The sequence below is a fragment of the Spea bombifrons genome, chromosome 11 (genome assembly GCF_027358695.1).
Source record: "Spea bombifrons isolate aSpeBom1 chromosome 11, aSpeBom1.2.pri, whole genome shotgun sequence".
In the NCBI taxonomy this organism is placed as follows: domain Eukaryota; kingdom Metazoa; phylum Chordata; class Amphibia; order Anura; family Pelobatidae; genus Spea; species Spea bombifrons.
In genome coordinates, this window is record NC_071097.1 from 12007837 (window position 1) to 12029687 (window position 21851).

General features: G+C 41.2%; 1 protein-coding gene across 1 annotated transcript in view; it reads left to right on the plus strand.

Moving 5' to 3' along the window:
* The first annotated feature begins 543 nt into the window (after window positions 1-543).
* LRRC20 (leucine rich repeat containing 20) overlaps window positions 544-21851 on the plus strand; it is a 141264-nt gene continuing 119956 nt past the window's right edge. The window contains exons 1-2 of the mRNA XM_053450153.1: window positions 544-662; window positions 5526-5636. Of these exons, the coding sequence (XP_053306128.1) occupies window positions 5567-5636 (70 nt within the window). The 5' untranslated portion in view covers window positions 544-662; window positions 5526-5566. The remainder of the gene's footprint in view (window positions 663-5525; window positions 5637-21851) is intronic.

Sequence of the window (21851 nt, forward strand, 5' to 3'; positions counted from 1 at the left end):
TTTTCCGTGCCGTGCCAGGACCGGCAATTGTCATTAAGGGGTTAAAAAAGCACCAAACTTTTAGGGTGCGGCCTATATACGGGGGCGGCCTATATCCGAGCCAATATGGTATATTATGCAAACAGTTCCCCCGTCAGTCACATTAATAATGATATGAACCCTAATATAAACCCTTAGTGACACGTTGTTAGACCAACATAAAAATGCATTTATGCGTCACAGAATATGTCTTTGTTAACATAACATTGACAGATTATTTTTAGTTACACACAGGGGTGTCTGTATCAGCAGAGGTTTCTATGGAAATGACAACAAAACACATAGCACATTAACTCCAAAAAAACATATTGCGGTCATGAAAAAATGCCTAATAAAACTGCATTAGTCCAAACGGAAAGTCATTTTTTCGTCAGATATTCAACTTGCGCTATACGTATTTACGGAAATATCTGGTGCGTGGTGACAGTGAAAAACTCCAACGCTAACCCCCTGCTTCTTTCATAGTACGAGTGACTAGGCCTTCGTTCGCCAACTCCCAGTTAGGTCTGCTCGGGGAGCGGCCGCAAGTGATTGGTACAGGGGCGTGGTCTCCAAAACCTGCAGCTGTTCTTGTTCATTCAGCCTTGCTGGGTATTGAAGCAGAGTGGGTGTTTTGTGTGCCGGTAAGGAGACTTCCAGCTACCGCCATGTGCGCGACAAATAACCCTATATGTCTTTAATAAAGCAGCAATCTATCTGTATGAGAACATGCAGATTCCTGCAGTGTACAGCAAATAAAATGTGTTGTAGCGAGGACACTTGACCCGTTAAGGGTAATTCGTTAGACTTTACAGTTTGTGTATTGATGTAAACAGAGATGTGGTTAGAACCTGGTGAAGTTGTAAGCTGCAGATTTTTTTTTGTTTTCCAAAGTAATTATAAAGAGAGAAAGACTGAGCAAATCTGTATAGATATATACAGATATATTTTTGGAACAAGCTTGATTCATTTTGAGTGGGGCTTCACCATAAAGGATCAACAAAACAAGCGAACAGTAAAATGTTATATACTATGACATGGTCCCCAAGCTTTGACTTCAAATTGTCACTTCTCTCATGAAAAAAACAAAATGTTTATGCATCTCCTAGAACTTTAAAAGGGTCATGGTTACTGTGTAGGAAGCTACAGAAATAATGATACTGTGCAGGTAGGAGCTGACTTCTCTGTTTATGGCAGCCAATGTGTATGCAAGTGTGTGTAAATGGTGCAAAAAATGCCCCTGGGCCCCCCAACTTTACCATGCAACACATGTGCCATAGTGCCACTTTTGCCTTAAACAACTTTTGACTGCTATGTTTGCCCCAAACAGCTTGAGTGCCTTTGTCCCCAAGCAGCTTATCACTGCCATCTTAACCCCCCAACAGCTGGTGTGTGCCATTATTGCCCCCCAAAAACTTGTCTTGCCTTCTTTGCCCCTGGCAGCAGTGAGGCAGAATTTGAGCAAGTTTACAGATCCCACCCCAGCCCTAGATCATGGTGTGAATCTTATATAGACCCCCACCTACTCACAACAATCCTGAAATACTGACTTTTCATGAAGCAAATGGAGTGACAGTTAATAGTAACAGTTTCAGTGTTGTACTCTGTTTCTCAGGGGTGTGATTTCTGGCAATTTATGGTTTTTGATGTTAGTGTGGTGCTTGGCACCCAAAAACATTAGGAGCGCATTTGGTAAAAATCTGAGAATTTCTGAAGTTAACACAACTTTTCAGTCTGTTGCTTTGGGAGCCTTTTTTGGGTGGGGATATGATACTATACCACACGTGCGGTATCTATATATTCATAGACATATGAGATTAATATGGAACAATTATATATTGTATTATTTCTATTACTTGAAAGGTATGTTGCTGTAAATTGGGATATGGTAGTAATTTTATCAGAATTGTGAAGTGGAGCATTTATGAAATAATACATTTGTTTTATTAACCCCTTCGGTCCCCTATGGACGTACCAGTACATCCATAAAAAGCATCTCAAGAAACCCTTATGGGCTTAAATAAAAAGCTATAAAAAAAATGATATAAAATGGTATAACCCTCCTGCCCCCTTTTGCAACCCACATACTCGTTAAGCCATAAGTATAAAAATGCTACCCTATAGGGTACTATATGTAAGATATGGATATGTGGGGTATTTCCATACTCAGGAGATGCAGCTAAGCAATTTTGGCCGGGTTTCTTTGCCGTAATATATACCCTGTGCAAACAAATCTAAGCAACACAGAAGTGTTGGTGGGAAAAAAGCGCAGTAAATAATTTCTGCGGCCACCTTTGACAATGATTGGTGGCCAAATACCCCTGATACAATAGTTGGGGTTGTCTACTTTACAGAAATATATAATTGTGGGTATTTTTGGTTTATTTGTTTAAAATTAGAATTCCATCATACCTAATGTAAAAATTCGTTCCAATTTCCACTAGTTTTTACTAAATTTCTCATCCTAAATTTTCAGCTAATTATCCAACAATGGTATCAAAAGAAAGCCCTCTCTCTCCTTGAAAAAACAGTATATAGTTTACATGGGTACACTATTCACAGGAAAGGGGAGTAATTGCTGCTCTGGGACTTGAGGTACCAAAAACCCCTGGGACTAAACGTGTTAATGTCTAAGATGTACCGTATTTGCTCGATTATAAGACGACCCTGATTATAAGACGACCCCCCAAAATCTGAATATTAACTTAGGAAAAAAAGAAAAAGCCTGAATATAAGACGACCCTAAAGGAAAAAAGTTTTACCAGTAAATGTTAATTCATGTAAACTATTTTTTTTAATAAAAGCTATGATTGAGAAAAATATTTTTTTTTGTTTTTATTTCTTGTATTTTCCAACCTGTCCCCCAGTTACGCACATCTGCCCCCAGGCTTGCCACACCAATATGGCACTGTGGCCCATGATATGCCTTTTAACCTTCTATATGCCACTGTGCCCCATGGTATGCCTTTTGACCCCCTATGTGCCACTCTGCCTCCAGAAATGCCTTATACCCCTATATCCCATTCTGGCATTTAGGGGGTTAAAATGCATATTATGGGGCAGAGTGGCATATAGGGAGGTATAAGGCATTCCAGGAGGCAGAGTGGCATTAAGGGAGTTAAAAGGCATTATATAGAGCACTCTGCCTCCAGAAATGCCTTATAGCCCTATATGCCACTCTGGCATTTAGGGGGTTAAAAGGCATATTATGGGGCAGAGTGGCATATAGGGAGGTATAAGGCATTTCAGGAGGCAGAGTGCACTATTAAATGCCCCCTTAACGCCACTCTGCCTCCTGAAATGCCTTATACCTCCCTATATGCCACTCTGCCCCATAATATGCCTTTTAACCCCCTAAGTGCCAGAGTGGCATATAGGGGTGTAAGGCATTCCAGAAATGCCCTACACACACACACACACACACACACACACACACACACACACACACACACACACACACACACACACACACACACACACACACACACACACACTTACTTACTTACTTACTTACTTACTTACTTACTAACCGGTGCTTCCAATTTCCTGCTGTATTGCCGGGGCAGCGGGTTGACGTCTCATTCCGCGGCAGCCGGAAGGAGGTGGAGTTGGCAGCGGGGGTTTGTATGCGTCCGTCGCAAATACCTTCCCCGGCTGTCAGAGATCAGGAACTCTGGAATTCTGATCTCTGACAGTCGGGGAAGGTATTTGCGACGGACGCATACAAACCCCCGCTGCCAACTTCACCTCCGGAAGCACCGGTAAGTGTGTGTGGGGGGGGGGGGCGACGACAGGAGGATCCAGGTCCCCTGCAGCGGTGCGGGGGATCTGGATCTTAGTCTCCTAATCAGACCTCTATTTGAGGTCTGATTAGAAGACGACCCCGATTATAAGACGAGGGGTATTTTTCAGAGCATTTGCTCTGAAAAAAACCTCGTCTTATAATCGAGCAAATATGGTATATTTTGGATCGTTTCCTTACTGGCAGGCCCATTTTAAGCTTGCTAGCAGAGGCAGTCAGGTGTTCATTAAAGATCTGTTAATATTTGATAGATTCCCTGATGTCCCGTATTCTAACAAAGTGTCTGGGTCCACCACTATATTTAACCGTTAGTATCAGGTATGTTTCCATTTATAAGGTAGGTGTTGGGGAACAGGAACCAGGCAGACACAAAAGGTATATAGCGCAAAACACCTTTTATTGTAAAAAGCAAGCAAACAAAGCCAAATTGCAATCCAGCGCATATATCAAAAGACAAGCCAGGGCAGGAACCATAGCAGGTAGAGCCAGGAATATAGTCAGACAAAGCTAGGTCATACTCAAGAACTCAGGAACAACGGAATGCACTTGGTAGCAGCAAGCAAAACACAAGGGCAAATGAATCCTTCACAACACTAGAGTAATCTGCTGTGAAACCATAACATGACCCCCGCTCGCGGGGCAGGGACGGGTTTGAGGGGAAAATGTGTGTGAAAGGCATGGAGGAGGGCAGGAGCGTGGAAATCCGGGGCTGGTACTAAAGATCTCTCCTCTGGACCGTACCCCTTCCAATGGACCAGATATTAAAGCTTCCCGCAAAATCAACGATTATGGAGCGGATCTCGAACTCCTCATGGTCAACGGACACCAGATGGGTTCAAGGAGCGACTGTAGTGAAACAATTACAAACCAGGGGTTTCAGCAGCGAGACATGGTACACATTGTAGATGTGCACGTTGGAAGGAAGATCCAGGGCATAGCTCACGGGGTTCACCTGTTGGAAGATACAGAAAGGCCCCACGTAACGGGGAGCCAGTTTCTGGGAGGGCACCTGGGGATGGAGATTTCTGGAGCACAACCAGACCCTCCCCAGTAGGAAGGTGCGGGTAGGTGTCTACGTTCACGATTATTATATAGGCCCGGGGAAGGTGCAGATTCAAAGATCCCCCACAGTGAAAAGGCAGAGAGATCAACACAAGAGAAATCTGCTATGTAACCCTGACAGTATCTTCCCAGAAATCCTAGAGTAAGACAGCCACAAGATAACATCAAGAGGGAGCAGGCAGATTTCTAGTAGAGCCACCTGGATTTCCTTGTTCTCAGGGACTTGATGTTCAATAGATAATCACTTTGTAACAACCAATTTCTTTTTCATTATTGTTACTTTTTGGGTTCATTCTCATATATATTTAGCTATTAGTTGGTCTTTATTTTTATGATTTTACTGAAATGAATTTAAATTTTTTGATAAAACCGGGTAATGTACTCTCTTTCCTTAGGGTGAACATATTTAGTTAACATACTATCACATAATTTTACACTAAAGGGGCTTAAAATGTATCTTAGGGCTGCCTGCTTTCCAATGTTTCCTGACAGGTTATAGTTTTGAACAGTTTTTGAAAAAAACGGGAGTAACGCCCTCTCTTTTTTTCTTTTATATCCAATCTCTCTCATATCTGGGTGACACACAGCTTATTAGTACACACAAAAAATACCAACGTAACCTTTTGATACGATATTATTTCAGGTAAACTGGAAGAGCAAGAGCTCCGTCTAAATGCAAAAAGAATGGCTGAAGCTGTAGCCCGAGTTGCCAGAAAAGTCAACGAGGTGGTAGAGAATGGAGGGCACCATCTGGGTAGGTTGATATATATTTTTGGCAGTATGTTCCCTCTGCACATATTTTGGATCGCTAATTAAAGATGCCAGCTGCAATACATCTATCTGGAGGCTGTGCAAAAGTGAAAGATGCACTGCCCCTTAATGCATTCCACATTCTGAAACAAGATGCATGTTCAGATGCACACGAGACATGACACAGACGCCTACTAATGCATTTGGACGTAGAATTACAATCCTTGTATGACTGGTGTCAAACTTCTCTATAAAGCCATGCAGGCACAGTAACCGTGTACTTCTTTGCTAGGCTTCATCCCTGGCTGCATTATTTTGGATTGGTTATAACCATGTTTCAGTCAAATTGTTTTGATTACCTCTCTCCCTTGTCTGTCCGTGGCTTAGTGCCCTGGCTTGTCTCCTCACCTATCAAACTTTTCCCATTGAGTCGATGCATTTACATTCTGTCGCCTCATTCCTCTTTGGAGTCTGCACTGCCTGGAATATGACATCATATCCTGTTCCATGTCTTAAAGGTGTGCAGAGCCTTCTAATGTAGACTATGGGCGGCTGTGCTGAGCCGGCATGTGCTAGTTGAGGAGATCAAAGAACGCTCCTGTAAGCAGCCCATTGAGCAGCGGGATATTGGGGGACTTGACCTGCCCCACAGTCCGGGGAATGCCATCCCCCGGACATGCTGCCCTAGGCCTAGTCGGCCTAGGCTAGAATGCATCACTGCAAACAGTGAATGTTTCAGGCTTTTCCTATCACTTTAACCCCTTGACGACAATTGACAGTCCAGGCACGTCACGCAAAAACAGTCACTTAGTGACAATTGACGTGCCAGGACCGTCATGACTTTAAATGGTGTGGAAAGCGATATACGACATCGACGCATTACAGCAACACTGAGATCGGCATGAGGGGCCACGTCTGGCCCCAATCCGGGGTGTCAACATCCGTTTTAGAAGAAATGCTTAGTTGATTGCCTCCTAAGCTTCAATGGTGTTGCTAAAATAAATGTAAAAATAATTCTCCACTGATGTCACCATCAGGGGAACCTTCCAGTTCCAAAACATTTAAAAAGATAAATGTAAAAATAATTCTCCACTGATGTCACCATCAGGGGAACCTTCCAGTTCCAAAACATTTAAAAAGAAAAAAATATATATATATTTTTATGAGCAAGTTCTAAAATTAGTGCTGTCATGCCAACTTGTGTAGTGCATACATGAACTTGCCACCCAGTAGAGATGGTATAGGCATGTGGTGCCAAAAAGTATTATAAGATACATTTGTCCTTTGAAGCTGGGACCCCAACCAGGGCCCTCTGCAAGGTGTGAAATCTTACAGCGGAGGTGCCTCTACGTCTACTTGCTGAGTGATCCACCATATGCCTGTATCCCCTCATAGATTGTGAATTCTTTTGATATGCTAAGTGACCACTAGCAGTCAGGAAAACCATTTCTTACTGGGTCATATCCAACGCATACATACAATAATAACCCATAGATTCATAATCATACCTCCTTTTGTGCATATCTAGAACGCACACCCTACAAAAAGAATGCAAATATGGCTAGTGCAACTTAAGCTGTTTGGAAGAAATTGACCCTGATATTAAGTCATAAGTAGCAAGTAAGACATATCTATGGACTTCATAATTCACAAGAAATTCATAAATGCATGAATTATTGCTGGGGCGAGCACAGGAGGGGCAATAAAATGAAAATAAGTTATTTTGACTGATATGTTACCACAACACAAGGGGGAGGTCACTTATGGTTCCTATAGATACACCTTATCTCCACTTATACCACCTCTGGGCCGGCTTGGAAACTCGAGATGAACTGGAAAAGGTATAAATTTAATGAGAGGAAATTGGTCAGTGTGCTTACTAGGGGCCAAGATCTAATTTTGAACAAGCCGCCATCTTTCCTTGCTGGAGCCCTATGGACAGAAAAAATGGCAGGATGACCACATGTCAAATTTCCAATTTGGAAAATGCACACGTCCCAAATGTGGCCTTTTAGCCCCCAAACCCAACAAACCCATGCATGGGGAGGGAGGGGTCTCTGTACTAAGGAGATGTTGCTGAACACATATTGGGGTGTTGTGTGACAGTGACACCTGTCCCTATACGGCCAAGCATTCTGCTAGCATTTCCTGCTGCTCTATTGCATTGTCTAGATACCTTTAAATCCTCAGAAATAATTGCCCCTAAATCCCTTTCCTCACACGTTGAAGTTAGGACAGTATCAAATATTCTATACTCTGCCCTTGGGTTTTTATGCCATAGATGCGTTACTTTGCATTCATCCACATTAAATGCCAGTTGCCACAGCTCTGACCATTTTTCCAGTTTACCTGAATCATTTGCCATTTGGCTTCTCCCTCCAGAAACAGTAACCCTGTTGCAAATTTTTGTGTGGGTACAACATTCGCTAATTTCCAATCCCCTGGGACGACTCCTGTCACCAATGATTTGTTAAATAAATCTGCCAGTACACCACCAAGCCCTTTTAATCGATTTTCATTATCGATTATTATTGAGAATTCGGTTCATTCCATACCGGCAAACTTTAACTAAATGTCATAGGAAAAAAAAACTTGTTTAAAAAATAACAAACTGAATTTCCATGTTAAGATTTCTATATTACCACGGTGAGATCCACAGATGTATTTTTGCAATATTTCCATGTTATGGAATGTTGTATTTGGTGTTAGGATTGAACCAATAAATCAAAGTTTCTTTGTAAGAAGGTGTTTTGAAAACCAGCATCATTTTTACTGTCACAAGTAATAATAATAACAGGGTTGAAACTGTAGAAGAGCATTAAAAGTAAAATGTAATTAATTGGTAGTGTTTTGGGTTAAAGTCGCTAAAAAATTCCAGAGACTCATTGATAACTCATACTGTGTGCTTTAAAGCTGAATACTAGGCGGTAGTATACTGTTCTAAACAGCACTTGGTCATATTCAGCCAAGTGGCTCATCAGTCTATTTATCTGTCACATAGCTTTTCCTAATTGCAACCATTCAATATATAATATAATGTTGTATATTATAAGTTTTAATGCCATTGCTCATTTTCATTCTCCACTAACTGTAATAGTGCTTAATAATCTTCTGGCCAGATAATAAATGGAAGTTAACCTACCTTTTTTAACAACATATCCATTCAAAATATTTTTAAAAAAATGGTTGCTTTAACCCATTATATATATGTAATATAGCAACAGACAGTAAGGATTGAACTGGTTACAATCACTTATATGTCTCAAAGTGATCGGTACCAAGGCCAGCAGATGGCAGAAGAGCATTTCTTTATACCACTTTTGTATTGCACCTGGTAGTATAGAATAAGCTTTTCAAAATGCGCTAGTATTGACTTGCACTTCATTCTGGTAACTGGCATTTTGCTTGTCTGTGTTATACTGTGTAATAGAAATAACTTTACTTTTGATAAGTTGTATGACATGCTTTTACTGGATAATTGCTTTTGGTTTAAATGGAATATATTTGTATTGTCAATGGAGATAAATCCAGAGAAAAAAGAATGACAAGCAATCAGATATATGCTACTGTGAAAATTAAAAGGCTAACACAGAAATTGAATCTTTTTTAGGATTGGCCCTTGACTCTGCCTCTGTTTTGCACATCCATACCCTGTTTTGGTCTTGTGTTTACCTGGCAATTGACCTTGGGCTGGGCTTGGCTTATCTTTCTGTATAGTGCTTTGATCCCCTCCACGTCGGACCGTTGCTAGCCTGACCCTGTTTGTGGCCCATGCCCCTGCTGTTTGCCGGTTCCCGGGCCCCTGCCGGTTTTTGTCAGTCTTGTGGTTGTTGTTGGCCCTCAAAAAGGCTTAGGCTGCATTTAGGCACCCCTGTATATGCCTGTCCCATGTTCCTGTGTAGAGGCTCCCACCTTAAACAGAAACCATCTATAAGAACTTTACACGAGTTGGATGGTCATAAAGAAATGGCCTGTTTCCCCTCTTATATTCTTAGAACATGTGTACCTGCATGTTCCTTTTCCATATTTGAATACTTTCAGCATTGGTTATGTTTACTTTTTAGGCAAACAAACTAGAACACTTGATTCAAAATACCCAGTGATTCATGTAAAAGTCACTGAAGTCAAATGCGAGCATTGCTTAATGCTTCTTACATAACAGGCCTTGCATGGGAAAAATATATGCAAACCACAACTCTTAATTAGTCTAACAAGGCCTAATCATTACCTTCTCGAATTGTACAGAAAATGAGCAGATAATTTTTTGTTCTGGGTCATAGTGTGCAGTTAATAGCATATATTAGTATTTTCCTGGTTTAGTAGAGTGATATGGGTTTCAAACCTATTTTAGTCCTGTAGTTGGGTACAAAAATGTGAAATTGTATTTTATACGGATAACATATTCTTATAATTGCTTATTTGCTTTCAAACTATATTGCATTTTAATTTTTATGTTTTTATCCACAGAATATGGAAAAACCTATTATTACTGTAATTACTGTTATAAGAGGCCTAATGCCTTTGGGTCATCTTTGACTCTCATCTCTTTCGTTTCTCGCTTGCATTCCCTTGCAGCACCCTTCTGGTTGATCTTGCTCTGTCTTAAATAATGCAAATTATCCAAAACTTATCTTCCTTACACCATGCATTAGCAAATTTGGCTTGGATCTAGAAGCCAGCCAAAAGAAAATAACATATCCAAAACCTAACCTTTAAATGTAAATGTACAAATAAACCAGGGCTCGACAAATCCAAGGCGCCAGGTTGTCATGGCGCCTAGGTCAGGGGCATCCAACGTGCGGCCCACCGGACTTTAATGTTCGGCCCTCGTGAGCCATACTGGCCCTGCTCACGATGCAGCATGGCGTGTTCAAGACGGACGTCTAATAAAATTAACGTTGGTCTGCCGGGCTTAATTTTTTTAGGCGACCGGCTTGCACACACCGTGCTGCTGAGTGGCAGCGCCTCAGTGAGGCTCTTCGTCCCTCCACTTTCAAGACGTGACGCTCAAGGCTCACAGAAGAGTTCCTTGTGACAGGGAGAGGATCGTCACGTCGGAGGAGAGCGGGAAAAAATAAAAGTGAAGATGTAAGTATTTAAAATAATAGGGGTTTGAGGAAAGTGGACCTATATTTAAGGGAAAGGGGGGAATTCCCTTGGGACATCATTAAAACTTAAATAATACGAAAGGGGGGTGGCTGGATTTTGAAATTACAAAATCAATATAAACGGGTGTGTGTGGTTGGAGCTAATACATATGGCAGTGGGGGCATCAATAGAAAAAAGGGTGGTTGAGCATCACAAATTAATAGTAAAGGGGGGCATCGCATTAACCACTATAAAAGGGGTGGGGGCATCAATACACAAGGGAGGAGGGTTGGCTGGGGGCAACACCTAAATCAATGCACATGGGTGTGGTGGCATAAATGCACAAAGGGGGGCAATACACAAGATTGTGGGGCAGAAACCATTAATCAATACTAAAGGGTGGCCTGGCTGGGGCATTAATACACAAGGGGCAAAAATATGAAAGGGGGGGTTTATGACAAAGCAGTAACAAATACTATGACAATGAGAAATTGTTTATGGCCACAAAAGCCAAGTGAAAAACACTAATATATTTATATAGAAAATTTGGTGTGTCACATAAGAATATATTAAATTATCTGCATAACTTAAATGCCCATGACGTTTGGTTCTAGTCTTTTTTACGTGTAAATTTAAGATATGTTATTTTTGGCATTGAAAATAAAACTTTGTTAGTTTAAAAAAAAACTGGCTCCTAGATTCAAAACAAATTGGTCAAGCCCTGAAATAAACTACATATTCTGATGCAACACACACACTAACAAACATTCAGTGCTACAAAAATGTATGTGCCGTTCCTGATTTCTTCTATTTTTGCATATTTGTCTCAGGTCATCAAATTCAAATGTGAGTAAACACAAAATGCAGTTTTTAAATGATAATTGTGTACAAGTTAAAAAAGCTAGCCAACCCTACCCGGCCTTTGATGAAAAAATAATTGCTCCCTTATTTACTAAATCAACCACTTATCCAAATTTCTATTTCAGTTATGAATTTCACTAGGCACCAAGGCATGATTACTGCCAGTCCTGTAGAAATTAAACATCAATTAAATAGAACCTCTCTTGCAAAGTGAAGTAGGCTAAAGGTCTCAAAAAGCAGCATGGCATGTCGTGAAATTCAAGAACTGATGAGAAGTAGTCATTGACATTTTTCAGTCTGGAAAGGGTTACAAAGCCATTTCTAAAGCTCTTATTGACAAATGGAACAGTAGTGAGCCTTCCCATGAACCCAGACTAACATGTAAAGAACTGCAGGCATCACTTCCCTTAGTTAAGGTCAGTATTCATGGTGCCACAAAAAACAAGAGGATGCAAAAAGGCATCCATGAGAGAGTTACAAGGTAAAAACCACTGCTGCCCAAAAAGATTACAAAGGCTTGTCTCACATTTGCCCCAAAACATCTTGATGATTTTAAACTTTTTGGAAAACGTAGGTCCCGTTACATCTGGCGTAAAGGTAACACATCATTCCACAATAAGAATATAATACCGACAATCAAACATGGTGGTAGTAGTGTGGTGGTCAGAGGTTGCTTTGCTGCTTCAGGACCTGGGCAACTTGCCGTAATTGATGGAACCATGAATTTGGCTCTCTACTAGAAAATCCTGAAGGAGACTATCTGGGCATCAATTCAAACTTATTGTTATACATACTTACACACAGTGATATACAGACTCATAAACAAACACACACGTTTACATACTGACACACATTTATTTTTGTACCTCTGCCTTTTTTGGCATAAGGAGGGAATAGGACATCAGTGATGACAGCTCTTCTGCTCCCTTGCAATCCATCCACAATGTTTGTTTTTGAGCTCTGGGAAATGCCACTGCTCTGGGATGCCTGGCCTGGAGGGTGTTGGGGTTTGGCAGTGCTGGCATTAGGGACCCAACTGGACCGGGACTGTGGTCAGTGGCGGAACTACCAGGATCGCAGGGGTCGCGACTGCGACCGGGCCCTGGAGTTCTGCCAGTCAGCGGGGCCCAAGGGGTGCCGAGCCGTTGCTGAAAACGACCGCTCGGCAACTCTTGGGCCCCCCTGACTGACAGAAATCCAGGATGCCTCCGCTCCCCGCCGCTGCCGCCGTCGCCGCTGCCGCGTGCCTCAGCGCTGCCCAGAGTGCAGTGTTGGGAGCGTGAGGTGTTTGTCTCGGGTGCCGGGAGGGAGGGAGTGGGTAGATCGTGAGAAGGGGGGAGGGAGGGAGTGGGTAGATCGTGAGAAGGGGGGAGGGAGTGGGTAGATCGTGAGAAGGGGGGGAGGGCGGGAGTGGGTAGATCGTGAGAAGGGGGGAGGGAGTGGGTAGATCATGAGAAGGGGGGGCGAGGGAGTGGGTAGATTGTGAGAAGGGGGAGGGAGTGGGTAGATCGTGAGAAGGGGGGAGGGAGTGGGTAGATCGTGAGAAGGCGGGGTAGGGAGGGAGTGGGTAGATCGTGAGAAGGGGGGGAGGGAGTGGGTAGATCGTGAGAAGGGGGGGTAGGGAGGGAGTGGGTAGATCGTGAGAAGGGGGGTAGGGAGGGAGTGGGTAGATCGTGAGAAGGGGGGGTTGGGAGGAAGAGGGTAGATCGTGAGAAGGGGGGGAGGGAGGGAGAGGGTAGATCGTGAGAAAGAGATAGAGGGGTTGGGGGGGCCCTTAACAGATTCTCGCACCAGGGCCCTGAGGTTTCTAGTTACGCCCCTGGCTGTGGTGACTTCCATTACGCAAGTGGTTTTTTGAGCCATGCTTCTCTTATGCTGCCACGGTTTGTGAAGTCATGTGCTGGCTCTGTATTATGTCAAGAATTAAATTCAAACTGCTTACACTAACAGTCTAAGCCCTTCATTTAACAAATATTGCCCAAAACAATTAGATTACACAAATTTTTTTTTTTACAGCTGGGGTAACAAATCGTGCAAACTCCTAGCGTTGATGGCAAGAAGCAAACAGGGCAAACATCACATCAACCACATACGAATACAAGGCAATACAATTACTGACCCAGAAGTTATAGGCAAACTTTTTCAACAATATTTCAAACATTATACACTGATGATCAGGACAACAAAATGAGGGTGTACAATTAGTTCAAAATGCAAAACTCCTGTAATTGACTAATACCCAGATAAAACCATTGAATGACCCAATATAGAACACTGAAATTACTTTGGCAATTAAAAACCTTAAAAATAATAAAACTTCACGCCCAGACGAATACTTACAAAATCTTAAAACCGCATATATTTAGTACCCTGAATGAACTCTCTAATGGTATTTTTAGGGGAACATCAGCACATTTATTTACCTCAGCTAGAACTATATTGATATGTAAACCAGATAAAGATCCATCTACCCTGTCATTCTACAGACATATTACTCTACTAAATTGAGAAAAAACAAGGTGTGTCTACAGCGCTTGAGTGATAGTGAAGCTGTAATCTGAATTGTGATACCCTTAATCAGAACATATCAAAATTAATCAGAACATATCAAATTTGATATGCCTAGAGGAAGCCCGCTGCGACAGGTGAAACGTGTTGCTGACTTGTTTATCATTGATGCTGCACGTTTTTCTAAAGCTTTGGCTGGTAGCATAAATCGGCAACTGTCTTAGTAAACTCTACTCAGGAACAGTATTCCACAAGTATACATATATATATAATATCAATATTTGTTATAATGAATATAATAAAGTTTTTAATTCAAAAATACTTCCATGTGGCTCTAAATAAATAGCTGATTATTGATCAATACCCATTGTCCACATTGAATGTAATACTTTCAATTAGAAGGGCATGAAGATTGAGAGAATTACTCACCATCAATACACACTTTTCCACTATACCAGAATGGTGTTCAGGATTTCCCCAGCACCAGCTATACGGTAGAGAAAAATGGATAAGGTGTTAGCAGGAATACCATTTATGCTTTATGACGAGCTGGTCACTGTATCCAGTGATGAGGAACACCAGAGAAATGTAAAACTTGGGCTCCAGAGAGGTGTAGAGTACGAACTAAGGTCAGTTTTCAGAATTGCTAATTTATGGCACCAAAGCTGGAGTTTTGTGCACATATAATGGATAGAAATGATATTCATACCACTGAAGATACACTATATGTACATAAGTATTGGGACACCTGACCATTACACCAAGAATGACATCTAAGAAGAGGATCCTCCTCTCTGGCAGCCGGTTAACTTCTGCTAGATGCGCGCAGGCAACTTCTGCTGCTGGCAATTCCACCGGGGCTTCTATGACACAGCACTGGCGTGACATGACCTTCCGGTGCTCAGTCATAGAAGCCCCGGTGGAACTAACGGGCAGCAGAGGTTGTCTACGTGCATCGCACAGACATCCACTGGCTGCCCCACTAGAAACCAGGGAGTCTGAAGCATGGGGGACAAGTCTGGGGAAGCATTGTTAAGCTGGGGGGCAGAGTGGCATATGGGGGTAAAAGGCATATCAGTGAGACAGAGTGGCATATAGGGAGGTATAAGGCATGTCTGGGGCCGAGTGGCATATAAGTGGTATAAGGCATTTCTGGGGGCAGAGTGGAATTTAGGGGGTATAAGGCATATCTGGGAAGCAGAGTGCCATTTAGGGGGTATAAGGCATATCCTGATATGCCTTATAACCCCCTATATGCCACTCTGCCTTCCTGATATGCCACTCTGTCTCTCCTGTATGCCACTCTGCCTCTCCTATATGCCACTCTGCCCTCCCCAGATATGCCTTATACCCCTATTTGCCACTCTGCCCCCAGATATACCTTATTCCCCCCTATTTTTCCATCTGCCCCCTGATATGCCTTTTACCCCATATATATGTCCCCCCGACTTACCGATGCATCCCTAGATTGTCCCCATGCTCCATACTCCCAGGTATCAAGTGGGGACAACTTCCGCTACTCGCCCGGACTTCTGCCACGGCTTCTGTGACTGAGCACCGGAAGGTCATTTGATGTCAGCACTCTGTCATAGAAGCCCCGGCGGATACCTGTGATACCTACCTTTTCTGCCAACTATTTCCGCTTCCGTGCCTCGCACCTGGGCAAGGAAATCAGGGAGGAGCCTAAATACAGGGCATATGATGGACTCAAATAATGCATAACAAATAACCAGGAACAAAGTACAGGAAACCGAGGTTACAATTCGCACAGGATCACCAAAATTGGACAGTGGAAGGCTGGAAGAATGTTGTCTGGTCTGATGAGTCTCGATTCCAGCTGCGACATTCAGATGGCAGGGTCAGACTTTGGCATAAACAACATGATGCATCCTGCCTTTTTTCGACGGTTCAGGCTGCTGGTGGTGGTGTAATGGTGTGGGGGACATTTTCTTTCTTTCTACACTTTGGGCCCCTTAGTACCAATCGAGCATCATTTTAATGTGATAGCCTACCTGAGTATTGTTGCTGACCATGCCCATCCCTTTATGACCACAGTGTACCCATCTTCTGATGGCTACTCCCAGCAGGATAATGCACCATGTCACAAAGTTCACATAATCTCAAACTGGTCTCTTGAACGTAACATTGAGTTCACTGTACTCCAATGGTCTCCATAGTTGACAGATCTCAATCCAATATAGCACCTTTGGGGTGTGGAAGAATGGGAGATTCGCATCATTGATGTGTAGCCGACAAACCTGTAGCAACTGGGTAATGCCATCGTGTCCATATGGATCAAAATCTCTGAGGAATGTTTCCAGCACCTTGTAGAAAGAATTCCATGAAGAATGAAGGCAGTTCTGAATGCAAAAAGTACCAGCCTGGTACTGGCAAGGTGTACCTAATAAAGTGACCAGCGAGTGTATAAATCATTAGTTTAAATAATGCTCAAACTTTCTGAGATGTTAATACTGGATTAATCGAATAATTGTGTACTAGAATATTTAAAACTCCATTTTTTTCTTTGAAGGTTTATCCATTTGTACAACCTTGAAATTATCCACTGTCAACAGTGAAATATGGTTTGTATTGCAAGAAATTGCCTTTTAGAAGTCTAAGCAGAAAGCAATATTTTCAACTTTTACTGAGTCTTTAACTCTAGTGCATTTGTGCATTTGCAGACGTGTTTCTCTTGGTTCTGTGTATCACTTCTGTGTGTATATGTATATATTATATATATATATATATATATATATATAATGTGTGTGTGTGTGTGTATTTCATTTTATTTAACCCCTTAAGGACAATAGGGGTTTTTACTCGTGGTATATTGCGGGACAATGGCTCTTTTAACGTTTTTCAGTGTTACTGTTTAGCTGTGATTTTCTTCTTTCTCATTTCATGCTTCCACACATATTATATATTGTTTTTTCCAGGACAAACAGGGCTTTCTTTAGATACCATTCATTTTATCATATCATCTAATTTACTATAAAAAAAATGATAAAATATGGGGATTTTTTGTTAAAAAAATTACTTTTTCTCACTTTTTAAACAGAAAACTTTTACTCATCTGCAAAAACGAATGAAAAAACCTGCTAAATAGATTCTACTATTTGTCCTGAGTTTAGAAATACCCAATGTTTTTATGTTTTTTTGCTTTTTTCTTCACGTTATTGGGCAATAAGTACAGGTAGCGTTTTGCTATTTCAAAACCTTTTTTTCCAAATCTGGTAATTCTTCCCCCCATGTGCCATTTCGGGTATCTTTGAAGCCGGCCAATGCAATTTACCCCATCAAATCATATATTTTTAAAAACTAGACACCCCAAGGTATCTGAAATGCTGGTATTTTAACCCTTTCCATGCACTAATTTTACCACCACCCTTTGTGAAACTTTATGGTAGTAAATTGTTTTTGTATTTTTTTCACACATGTTGTACTTCAGGTATAAATGTATCGCTCCTGGTGTATGTCCGTGTCAAACAACACCCCAATATGTGTTCAGTAACATCTCCTGAGCGCAGTGATACCCCCCATGCATGGGTTTGTAGGGTTATTTGGGAGGTAAAATGCCACCTTTGTGAGGTGTGTATTTTTTTGCCATTTAGACATCTGCCCCATGTCCCATATTTGGGACATCTTTGAACCCGGCCAATTCAATTTACCCCATCAACTCATATATTTGTTAATACTAGACACCCTATGGGCATTTGTAATGCCAATATTTTAACTCTTTCCATGCTGGAATTTTTGTAAAGATAAAGAATTTTAGGACTTGCTTATTAAAAACTTTTTTTTTTTTTTTGGTGACAGTGGGGATTTTTACATGTTACCATATTTTTTTAATTTTTTTTTAAACATTTTTGACCAATTTTTTTTTTGAATTTTTTTTTTTTATTACCAGACACTCTCATTAGTGAGCTGGGCTCCATTGACCTTGCATGGTTGGATGCAGTACCTGCATTCAACCTGCAGGAGGAGCTCGAGAGTTCTTAAGAGGGTCTGGATAGACCCTCTGAACTCAGATCTACTGTTAATGCCATCCTGTGAATGACGGCAACGTCATTCACAGGATGGCACTTGTGGTTGCTCCTCGGAGCAATCACAAGGCGATCGGGGGTCGGGGGGGTTGTGTTGCTACATGCCTCGATACTGAGGCATGTCAGTAACACCGTTTATGCTTAGGAAGCGATTCCGATCGCTTCCTAAGCAGTTGTAGCCGGGCGCCGCCGCGATCTTTGATGATCGGTGCGGCGGCGGCCATTTTTCTTCCGGGGAGGGCTGCCAAGGGCTGCCCTCCCCGGATCCACGGTCAGCCTCACTTGTGAGGCTTCCGTGGACGCTGCAAAGCCGCCGATCGCGGCGATGCAGCTATTTAACTGCAGCCCGTACATGTACGGGCATTGTCGTTAACCCGTTGCACGCCAACCCCGTACATGTATGGGGATTGTCGTTAAGGGGTTAAAAAAACAGAATGATAATGGATATGTATTGATTTGTGCCTTCACAAAAGAAACTTGTTTATGTTACAGCTGCTTTTGTGGCTTCACACACTGACCACAGATGTCATATTTATCTATCAGCTGGGAAGTTAATTTACTTTCATTATTATTTTACAAAGTGGAGTTTTAAATCTAAAGTCTTATTGTAGCTTCAAAGACAATGTAGTTGTAAAGGACTTTCATCACGTATTCCCTCTGCATTTTGCTGTTAGCTTCACTGAGGAAATAGATATGTAATGGAAAATACCAGTACCATAGTCTGATACTTCAGAAATAGAGCACAGTTCCAGTGATATTTCTTTTATTCCGTACAACCTAATATATATATTGTGTAATAGTTTTACAGCCATGTTCATTGTTTTGATAAACCTCTTATGCATATCTTACATAAACACATACATAGATCTTGACCAAAAGATGGCTAAAAAGACCACACATGTTATGTTACAATAAATATTATATTGTAATATATGTGTTATAAATGCGGTGGATCATGTAGCAACAGTGCGGTCCCACTCTACATTTTACAGTGACACTGCACCTTCACCTTAAAGTTAGTAGTTAACTGGTAGAATGTCTGGTAGAACTGCTTGGTTGTGCAGTAGTTCATAAGTTTGGTTTACTTAAATATGATATACATCTGTTTTCTACACTGTTTAAATAATGTTCATGAAAAGTGGAGATCTAACCCCACAATGATTTATTTTGTGGTCTGAACACTAGAAAAAATAGAATCCTGTTTATAAATTAAAACTTAACTTTTATTCACTGCTACACTAAGAGATATTTATTCTGTGTTCTACATAACAGTAGAATCATGCAGACATGTATATGGGATATAGACAAATATTAATTGCTACATATGATTACCAGTCCTCTTAATTTTGAGAATGGTATTAATATTTAAGATCTATCCAATTTTAAATGGACACTCCAGCCACCATATGTACAGCTTTGTGGTCCCTTTACATTATTATGTTGTCTATTTTACAGATTGGGGGTTTGTGCAGGGATTTGCACTGTATTGGGTATTTGCCTTTTTGTCAGACAAAACAGGGCCTTTGTTGCTCAAATGGCTCCACGTTGGACTCATCTTTCATAGTGTTATTCTAGAACTCTTGAGGGGTATCCAGGAGCATTTATGTTCTTCTTAACAGTGGTATTCTTCTTGCTACTTCTTCACAAATACCATTTTCCCCATTTGTGACATATAGTAATGAACGCTGACCATATACGAGGTATGTGTCACAAACCTCAATGCTCCTCTTCACCAGAGTATCCATTTCTAGCAGGTACCTGGCCATGTTCAATGCCAGCTGCTCAAACCACCTCTGCTGTATCACCACTCTGTTTGTCCACATCTAAACGCATGCGCGCTATCCCAGTCACCTTTGTTGCATCCCCAGTGGATGCGACGGTGCGCGCCTCAGTATGACATGGCATAGGGGGTGTGGCTTAAAGGGGGCAGATTTAAAAGCCAGCATTGAGCCTTTGCTCATTGCTCAGTTGTTTTTGTTTCTTTAGAGCTGCTGTGCTGTGATGTGCTACCTAGTGTTCCCTGCTGTTGCTGACTCCAGATTGTCTGACCTTCCTGCTGCTTCTCTGGTATCCTTACCCTGGCTTGGGACCTCGCTTGGGATACTTTGCTGTTTGCTGGTATCCTGATTTTGGCTCCTCTACTTGCTGACCCGTTTTCCGTACCCTGACCTTGGCCTCCATTTTGACCACTCTCTATCCTGCATCCCGGACTTCCCACCAGTACTAACCGAACAGTAGGAGAGACCAAAAGATCCTTACATATTGTTCCAACATCCTTTTGTGGCTTTATAGATGATTTTACACTATGATTTTTGGGATATTTTGGCAGGATGGCTACTTCTGGAAAGAGTTACTCATGTCCCAAACCTTCTCTATTAGGTCAGTATGGCTCAGAGAGCCCTGAACCTTAGAGGTGACTGTGTATATCTTTAACTGCTGATAAGCATAAACAACAGTTTTTTCATAGATGTTCAGGAAAGTAAATTGAATGTAGCATATGGCATTGGAACCTTGTGTGCTGACATCTTAGAGCTAGTTCAATCAGGCCTTATTGTTTATCAAACACATTACTCGAATAGTACCCTGCATTATGTTGAGGTTACTGGGCTGGGTGCAATTTCTTGTTCACTTAAAGGTTACGTATTTTATTATCTAGAACACCAAACAAATGAAACAGGCATCAGCCTTTGGTGTCATTTGTTTTCAGAGATGTCCTATGTATAACTACTACACACAAAATCTTCTGAGCAAAACGATGTAAAAAAATATGCAACAATGCAGAAAAACAATTAAGGCATAGTTTGTACACAACATATTTTTTGAATATATTTTACAATCTAGCTAGTTTGTAATTATTATTGTATCTGTGTTATGTGTAATATGTTATTTTGTTATGTAGAAATAAGCATTCAAACTCTCATACCCTTCTCCATTCAGTTTGGGACAGTACCTTCTTAAATCAGTTGTACAATAAGGTGTCTGGTTTTCAGAAATGCCATGGACTACCGTCGTATGAAAAAGAAAATACACCCTTGAGGTGACGTCCTCTCCCAATCTTCCAGTTGGCGGAGAGGACGTGATTGCAAGCACCTCCATATTGCCCTCAGTTTACCCTCTTCCCCGATTGGAGGAGTTGCCGGTAGGGAAGGAAGAGAAACATTTAGAGAACATGAGAGAGTGAAAGAGAGAGAAAAAAAAAGGAATAAAAAAAAAATGAATGGTGGGAAATGCGTTAAATACGGTTAGGCATAGTGTTCGGGTTAGGTGAAAATAAAAAAGAAATTTGGTTTACAAATCAGAGCTTATATACCTGTAAAGCTGTGAAAAAATGTTTCATTGTACATATATTTGTGTGGGTACACTAAATGAGAAAGGGAATTATTGTACTTTGTCACTTTTTATGTAGTAATGTAAATAACCAATTCAGCATTAGGATTATAATTTATTACCAGGATTATCCCATTTTACATTTGTTTTTAATTTTAGTTAAAATTTAAAGTCAGACACATTTATTTTATGTAGTTTATATAGCATTATAGGCTTACAAAGAATTAATGTTGAAGCTGTATTCTAATAAAGTTTTTTTTTTAACCACAGCAACAAGGATAAGAACTAATTACACTCATATGGGAATTTATTTCTATGAGTAATATGTGTATAGCTGTTATGTATTTTCATCTATTGAATACAAAATTGAGCCAAAGGATTAAGTTATTATG